We start from the raw sequence: 9071 nt of genomic DNA on the forward strand, positions 1-9071 counted from the left end.
AGAAATCCCATTTGCTATTGTGATCATCCAATAGCAGAATGCCCTCGGCTTGTTAACCATTTGACTTGGATTTTTTTCTGTACTGCAGCTCTGCTTCTCGCTGTACTGGCGCCTTGGACGTACGAATGATTTAATCCCACCGAAGAGATGATTGAGCGGGGATAACAGAGGGAAAGGATTCGTTACTTTTTGCGTAAAAGTATTCGCGAATCAACTTGCTATTGCTGTACATAGTGTTTGCTGTAGAAGAAATGCATGACAAAAGCCCACAACGGCGTACTTCGAACACATCGAGGAGCTCGTCGTTTTTCATCGAGAATTTACTTGGCTCTTGTCGGACAGAACCGTCTGTCAGTCCCATCAATGATAGCGATGGCAAGGGGAGTAAAAGAGAAGTGGTTCTCAAAGGCAGCACTAAAGCGCATAGAAATGAAATGTGCAGTCAAGCAGCTACAGGCTTCAAGACAGAGATGTCTCGGGACACACAGTCACCTCTGGAGTGGCATGGACGGGGAACCTCACACTTAAAAGTTCTGGAGCCACCAGAGAGTAGGTTGCTGACTTGTTTTTTTTTTTTTTTTTTTTTTTTTTTTTGCTCAAAAGTCCTGCTTGTTATTGTTAAAAAATGAAGTCATAGTCAAGTGAAAATTAAACAGGGAGTTCTAGGCTTTTAAGAGCGCATCAGTGGAGCTTTTATCGGACTGATTTCCTCATTCCAAGTGAGAAAAACTATAATTAAATGAATTTGTCCAATTTAATAATTATACACCATGGTATAGCAAGTGTGCTGCAGCTGGCAGGTCCACATTAGCGTTAAGCCTAATTAGGTAAAACCAACAAAAGCAGCTCGAGTGTGCGCCCAAGTGTCTCTAAAGCAGCCAAGTCGCAATGAAAGACTTCCCAAACTCTTTAAAGGCTTAAGAGTGCTTTTGGTTTGTCTGATTCGTTAACCCTGTAAAGTGTAAAGCTGTGAAAGCCACAGAGAAAGTTGGCTGCGTAAAAACGTAGGCGACTATAATTCACACACAACGACATGGGCCTAGATGCACTTCAAATAATCAATTTGATCTAATACACAGGACGTGCAATATACCCACATTGTTCTCAAACACTTCTAACTTTATTGTAATCATTAATCAGGTCCAAAAGAGGAAACCCGCAGTTCGGATGGGCATTGCCACTCTGTCGCCAGCGACAGGGACACCCCCGTGGCCTCCGAGCTTCTTGATGGAGCAGTGGACCGAAAAACTAGCGAGTCAGTGGTCGACGAGGGCGAGGACGCACGACAACTCTTCGATGAGCGTTCAGGTCCAGACACTTCCGAGCCAGGCTCTGCTCGGAAGAAAAAGACCCGGACTGTGTTCAGTAGAAGCCAAGTCTTCCAGCTGGAATCAACGTTCGACCTGAAGAGATACCTAAGCAGCTCTGAGCGCGCCGGCCTCGCGGCCTCCCTGCACCTGACCGAGACGCAGGTGAAAATCTGGTTCCAGAACCGCCGAAATAAATGGAAAAGACAATTGGCCGCCGATTTAGAGGCTGCGAACTTCAACCACAGCCCCCAACGGATAGTACGGGTGCCCATCTTATACCACGATAAAACGACACCCATGTCCTCATTCAGTTTTAACCTGTCCCAAGTCTCGCCACCAATCATGGGATTCTCGAATTCAGTGAACTATCCATTGACATCATTTGCGCATTCAATGAATTTACTCTCGTCGCAAATGACAGGACTTGTCTGACTTTTGGTGATGGACACATGTGGTGCCCAATGAAAATTATCATTGATTATTTTGAAAGGTACAATAACTGGAAATACAGTCTTGATGTATGCTGCATCCAAAGATAACACCTATCATCCTGTACATCACAAGAGAAAGACATAAGGTGTTTATTGTCACAGTTGTCTGTCTATAATATTTACTCTGCGCATGGGGGTCCTCGCCTAAAGGCAACACTTGCTTTGAGCAAATATGTTTTTATTCAGGAACACCAATTTAAGATGTTTGTCACTTTTTCCACATGATAAATTTTAATAGTTAATAAACGATTCACTTAAATGTATGTGTGATTTTTTGTTTTGTTTATGTAAATATGTCCATTTTGTGGTAAGAGGACGTTAATAGGCCTGCTTGCAGCTGAAACCTCGTATATATTCCCACATGTGTCTATAGGGTTATTCTTCATAAATTTTGGTATTAAATAAATAACTAGAAGCCTTAAGCCAAACACCACATTATTGTTAAATTTCGCCACTATTCACACCAAAAGGAAATTAATACGATTGCTTTACTAAAATGAGCCTCTCTAATCTGCAGTGAATTATTGCTAAAACTGATCAAATCAATGCATTGAATGAGATACATAGTTTAGTAAAAAATAACTTCATTTAAATAGTTGCAGCCGAAATATTATGTATTGTCGAAAGGATCCACATACACGGGTTTACAAATACATATCAAAACTTACTCATCTCCAACAGAAGGTTGCTGTATGCTATTGTTAGGTAGGCATTTTGATAAAAGTAAGCATAGCATCATGCAATATTATCTTATTGTATAAACATTAAGCAAATAAAATAATTATATATTATATAGGCCTGTCTTCTGTTCCAGAGTTACAAAGGCTATATGCTAATGTTCCTAAAAAAACGTAAGTTACTATACAGTGAAAATATATAACCTACTACAACATTAACGTCACTTTAATCAAGCCATGAGTGCATTTCAGTGTTCAGTGTGCCGAGACACAATTATAAATATTAGGGGGGGTGTCAGGGTCATCGTTTATCTTAATGCATTGCACCATTTAAAGCAACTTTAAGCCCTTTATCACCAGAGTACACAACCAGACGAAATGGCTTACAACTCGAATTTATTTAAACGCACGCTCAAGAAACCAAACCATTATTTTAGAATAGGCTACTATAAATGAATAGGCCTACATATATGCATGTCGTATGAGTTCAATATGATTTCAACGTGACAATATTTAAATGTAAAAATTAAAGCCTAATATATATATATATATATATATATATATATATATATATATATTAGGCTTTAATTTTTACATTTAAATATATATATATATATATATATATATATATATATATATATATATATATATATATATATATATATATATATATATATATTAAAAACAGGACTGCAAATACTATCTCTCTGACATAGCTGCTGTCATGTAATTAACTAACGTGGGAACTGGAAGTTCAGTTAAAATCACATTTCGAAGCCTGATCTGCATATTAATAAGCCTCTCTTTCTTTTCGAACTGACAGCCTACTCATGCGATAAGTGGACAAAAAATAACTAAAAGATAAAATCGCTTTCCTTTTCATAAGAGCGCACATTTAAATAGTAAGCAGTGTCGTTAATAAATTAAAAGTAGGCCTATGTGTGCCAGATGTCTGGATAGGTCTGAGCTCCAGCGCCCACCCTCTTCTGCCATTGGCCGCTGTGCTGTCTGATTCTCGTGACCAATAAACGATGGAGAATCCTGTTCTTCCGGTCAGTGGACTAACAGGCAAACGCAGCAGCACTGCACGTCGTGGAGAGATGGTGCTCGGAGAATCGAGACGTTAGTTTATGACACAGCAAAAAAGAGACACTGAGACCAAGGGTGCCGCATCCAACGGAGAATATGAACAAGGAAGACGCGTCATGTCGACCCGCTTCTTTGAAGTTCACTATTGACAATATCCTCAACTCCAAGTCGAGCAGCAGAAACTTTGACAGCTGTCATTCAAAGCCAGCGCTTGTAGTCTGTCGGGATGGCTGTCTACATCACCCCGGAGACAGCGAGGATCCAGGCAAAGAAAGGTCAGATGCAAGATTGCACGACATTGGTAAGATGTTGCTCGAGCATGCCGTACCGTTCTACTGCTTTTAACGTGGTTTTTGCTTTGCTGTAATTGTAAAACGAATATCAATAGCATCTGCCTGGCTTTCAGATAAAGTCGTCAGAGACGGAGACGGGAGTGTGGACGCGCTGAAAGCCGCCGACATGCGCAGCGAGAGCACGGACAGCTGCGACGACGCGCAACAGAAGAGCAACGGCAAGAAGAACAAACTGATGACGAAAAAGAAAACGCGCACTATATTTTCAAAAAGACAGATTTTCCAACTGGAATCTACTTTTGACATGAAACGCTATCTGAGCAGCGCGGAGCGCGCGTGCCTGGCGAACTCTTTACAGCTCACCGAAACTCAAGTCAAAATCTGGTTCCAGAATCGACGGAATAAATTAAAAAGACAGCTGTCTACTGAACTGGAGGGCCCGAATAGCGATATCGGTGATATCGGAAAGACGGTACCGCTCCCAGCTTTATACAAAGACAATAATCTGCTTGGAAGATGCATGCTTCCAATGCCTCTGCCAGTCGTGTATCCTGGAGGAAGCGCGCCTTACTTTTATTTCTCCAACGCTAGCAAATATTTCAGCCTTTATGATGGAGATATTTGACTTAGAAAAGAGCCTCGCACAGGGACACTGCTTTCTTAGCGCCTATGTCAATAACGACAACACGGGCCAACTCACGTTTTCATAAAAAGCATTTTCGGCCTTTTTGTGTGTTTTGCTGAAAACATTGTTGAGCTTTCAGGACAGATGTTGGCTTGTATTTCTATGCAAACCCGATTTTATTTATTGTAAGCTGTAATTTTGTTTTTTATAAAATAGCCTATCTAACACCATGCATATTCTATCCCGTAGTTACTCTGATGAGTAGCCATACTGGCAGAAATGCCAGTGCCAATCATCCTGCCTTCACGTGGAAGGGCACAATGACACAGCCGTTTTACTTTTTACATTAGTATTATTATTATTATTATTATTACATAGACATCTTCGCCAAAGACAGATTATCCATGCATGCATTTGTATTTTACACGGGCCTCTAATTTCTACATGAGCTCAATTAAAACGTATTTAAGTGAATGTATTGGTTATTTTACACTTAAAACGCATGTTTTGTTGTTTATTCCTTTTAGAATTGTATCGTTTTATATCATTAAACGCATAACTAGGCCAGTTAAATGCTAGCCTAATGTTATTAACTTTTTTTTTTTGAGTCTCATTAACTCTCCTGTTTTACACTTGCTTCGAAAGAGAGCGTTTGTAACCTTTTTGTATTATTATTATTATTATTATTATTATTATTATTATTATTATTATTTTCTCTCGCCTTTGTAACTTGTCCATTTTAGATTATTAAAGAAATGTATAGTGTTTTGGTGTTGCATCAGTTGATAATAGCCTATCAATCCAAACGAGGTCAGACTCACGGATGGTGATTAATCACGTGAGTCTTACTAACAATGTTAGTGTCGCTGTCGCATGTTTTTGAGGAGTTATCTATCGTAGGCTAACTAAACCTCACCGGAAAATAACTCCGATCACAAGCCTTTTATGGGCTACTACAGGCCTTGGCGGCTTATTCTTGAGGATAAATTACTTACAATTGAGTCTGTTAGTCTTAACTGCGAGATATAAACGATTAGAAAAGGTGGCATTTAAATGTCAGGAACCCTCCGGATAAATATAATTAGAATTGTGTTTGTGGTTTCACAGTGTTTTATGAAACAAGAGTAGAATATACTCCCTTAACAAAAGTTTTTCACTGTTCTCCAAATAAAAATCGTCGGGCATTTGTAGGCTAATTTTTTTGTTCTTTTCTTTTTTCACAATAAACAAGCTGAGGCTAATTTCACGTGTTCGTTAAAATGTAAATACTTCGTGTAGAATGTTACAGACAATGTACGTGCTCTAGTGCGCATAAAATCATTAGTTAAGCTACTTTGTCAGTGGAACCTTATTTGTGCAATACTATGCTCTGAAAAGGACATAATTTTGTCATTGATAAATTGCTCAAATTCTACTGAGGTCATGATAGGCCCCGGTACAGTTCCCAGAGACTGAAACTGAAGAAGGCGTCTGTTGCCATTTGGGTCCAGCTCTTCAGCTCCGCCATTCACAGATCCTTGACCTAAATTAATTCTTTCAGCCACCGGTTGAAGACATGGCAAACGGCCCAATGTCCTTTCGGCGATAATAATCTCAACGGCCCCTATATGGTCTAAAGATCCAATAAGTAAAGAAGAGTAGCATACATATTATGGGTTTATAAAGCTCGATACTTGTTCTTCCCAAAATTAATGTGATCACTGGCATTGTTCGGTAGCGGATAGGGAAGACGTTACATGTTTTTTGTTTTTCTTAATTGCAAAAATTATTTGCATGTAAACTACGCAAGAAACGCTGGCGGATAATCACTCGTTCACAGAGCAGATCATGGCATATTCCGGTTTAATTTCGTCTCTTGACTCGACTGCAGCCATTATCAATCCAATCCAATCATTTAATGTGAATCAGAGAAGTCACTTAAACGCTACATCCTACTGTAAATTTTAAAAGTTAAACAACAGATCTAAATTGACAATGTTACTTGTGAAGAATACATAAAGTTATTTGCTTTAATTATAAACACTACCGAATGCACAGAATAAAGAAATAAGGCTACTTATGCTTATAACATAAAACATTTTTAAACCTTGTACAGATCTCGGGAAGACGTTGAATTATTATAATGAAAACAAACAAACAAACAAATTGTTTTTATTGAATGTCATTGAATTTAATTGAAATGATTGTACACACAGAACACTTCCTATATTTTAGAAAGTGGTAACATGCAGCTGTTACCTTAAGGATCTATTTCTACCCTTAAAAAATAAGTTTTGTTGGTTTAATGTTGTCAGGTTGATTCTGTAATAATTGATAATTATTTTTTTCTTTTTTTTATTTGTTTACTTAAATAGAAGAAATGATTTAAGATGTTATCACATGGATCATGAAGCATTTTGAAGTGGAACCCTCACTGAAACATCAGCACTTTAATGCACTACAATAAGGAATGTGAAGTGAAAGAAAACTCAAAAGTAAAATAATATAGGCTTCTTATTGCTTAATATTTGAATCACAAAACCTGACAAGTTTTTAAAGACATTTTTACAACAGTGTAAAATCAACAGTTTTTTTTTCTCCTGTAGAGCAAAATTTATAAAAAAGCGTACTCAAAAAATAACTCAACTTAAAATTAATACTAAGATTGGTCACATTACTGTAAATCTGAGTATTAATTAAACAGAGTGTATCTTGTGTAATTTGTCATGTTTTTGTCATGCTTTTGGAAAATGCTGTAACCAGAGTCAGAATTGGGGAGAGGATGGTTGGTAATAAAAATATATAATAATTTAAGGTTCATCCATTTATAACCCATATTGGTTAACCACTAATCTAAACACAGAACTGTTTTGAAATCTTAATTTTGATGACCTAGATCGATTCATTTTACTCAGTCAGAACTTTGAAACCTTAAATTAACACAAAAAAAATCCTCTGTGAATCAATCTATCACCGGCTCAGCCAAAACATCATTAAAAGACAAACTTTTCAAGTGAATCACACTTTTTTGCAGTGTTAAAGACACACCCAAGCCCACTGTCAGCCATCCATCTCATAGTCTAATACAGATCCGCATTTCTCCATAGGCCTCTGTAGCAACCAAAAACTTGCCTCAGGACCAACTTGCCAAAGTACAGTGATGTTGCACACATTCCTTGACTATGTTCCTTCAAGATTTAGTTTTGGTCCAGAAGAGACTCTGATTGGTTTCTGAGGTGGTAAGCTAATCACTGTGGTGTCAGTATTGGATATCTTACGCCATCCCATCTAACGCTACAATGCAGCCTATTAGCGCATGGGATCTGTTAATGTTCTAGTGTCTGCGTATATGTGTAAGTAGGAGGGGGATGAGCAGACTTCCTGTCTCTGTGTAAGAGTGCGAAGTCTCAAAACAAGGAGAACACCTTCTGTCGTGCTGCACTTTGCTCCAAAACCACAAGGTTCAAATGACCTTCCACCCCTCCACTTTATATCCCTGCCCTCTCTCCACACTCCCTATACATTTCTACCAGTCCCACTGCCGAGGAGGACAAAAATCCATTAAAACCATGGCCTGATCAAAGAGACCACAACACAAACATGCCATATGTACAGGTTTAGGGGTAACAGTGACTACAGAGGGTTATGGATGTCCCTGTACTATAGAATTGACTGATGGCACTGTTAGCTGTAGAATAAAGGTTTTGAAGTCACGTTTTGTCACTCTACATTTTTTTCAGATTGTCAATGATCCTGGACCCCTATCAGCACTTTAAAACCAGTCACAATCATAATCCTACATATCATACCAGTATTGTAAATAGGTTAAATATGGAAGAAACTGAGGAGTAGCATACTTATTCGCCAGGTTCTGGTCTTCATTAAATTAAACAATTTCATCATGGTGCAATTTTTACTCTTAGCCAGATACTTCTATGAGCATTTAAGAGTGTGCGCATATAGGTGCAAGTGTGCCAGTGTCCGTGTAAAAGTGTGTGTGTGTGTGTGCACGTTAGTGAGTGTGTTGGGGTGTTTGGGTCCTGGAGATAGCATCTCTCAAAGTGGCCTCCTGCCGGCCGCCAGAGACTCTCACATTTCCGAGCCCTCTGATGCTTGCGCTTGACAACAGCAGCCCACAAGGCACCTGATCTCTGGAAGCAGACACACTGTCTGCATGATTGACAGCCGATACAGGAAGAGGTTCGGCTGACCATTTAGAGGCGATTATGTAGTCACTCAGCAAATAGAACCAAAATGAACTTTCAACTGGTGAATTTGTCTGTCAAAATCTTTCATTATTAAAAACTTGGTTTGGACTGTTGCCTCAATGAGTAACTTTATTTTTTCTTACCAGTCTCATCACTGTTTTAGTTATTAAGCTCAGGTTAAGTTGAAATTAAATGTATTTTTATTGTGCTTTACACAATACAATTTGTTCCAAAGCAGCTTTATAAAGAATGTTATATTTTTTTTCAAACATCATTGAAAAAAACAAGGAAAAACTCCAGAAAGGAATATTTACACCTGGACACTCAATGCATTTTTACAGACTGGAAAGCCATCTGATGATAAAAATACAAAGTTTGAATGCTCTTCAAAATGTCAGA

General features: G+C 38.4%; 2 protein-coding genes across 3 annotated transcripts; both read left to right on the forward strand.

Moving 5' to 3' along the window:
• The first annotated feature begins 215 nt into the window (after window positions 1-215).
• On the forward strand, window positions 216-1954 carry LOC127651266 (homeobox protein HMX1-like). Its single transcript, XM_052137017.1, has 2 exons — window positions 216-549; window positions 1141-1954. Exons 1-2 carry the CDS (start codon window positions 252-254, stop codon window positions 1740-1742), a joined length of 900 nt encoding a protein of 299 aa, XP_051992977.1. The 5' UTR covers window positions 216-251; the 3' UTR covers window positions 1743-1954.
• Window positions 1955-3557: 1603 nt separating this feature from the next.
• Window positions 3558-5127, forward strand: LOC127651267 (homeobox protein HMX2-like). 2 transcript variants are annotated; one of them, XM_052137018.1, is made up of 2 exons: window positions 3558-3868; window positions 3974-5127. In XM_052137018.1, the coding sequence occupies exons 1-2, from the start codon at window positions 3664-3666 to the stop codon at window positions 4483-4485; spliced, it is 717 nt and encodes a 238-aa protein (XP_051992978.1). In that variant the 5' UTR covers window positions 3558-3663; the 3' UTR covers window positions 4486-5127. The 2 variants fall into 2 exon arrangements, with proteins under 2 accessions (XP_051992978.1, XP_051992980.1); XM_052137020.1 differs by having other exon boundaries at window positions 3656-3842.
• The last annotated feature ends 3944 nt before the right edge of the window (window positions 5128-9071 follow it).

Source organism: Xyrauchen texanus, chromosome 11 (assembly GCF_025860055.1).
Source record: "Xyrauchen texanus isolate HMW12.3.18 chromosome 11, RBS_HiC_50CHRs, whole genome shotgun sequence".
NCBI lineage: Eukaryota > Metazoa > Chordata > Actinopteri > Cypriniformes > Catostomidae > Xyrauchen > Xyrauchen texanus.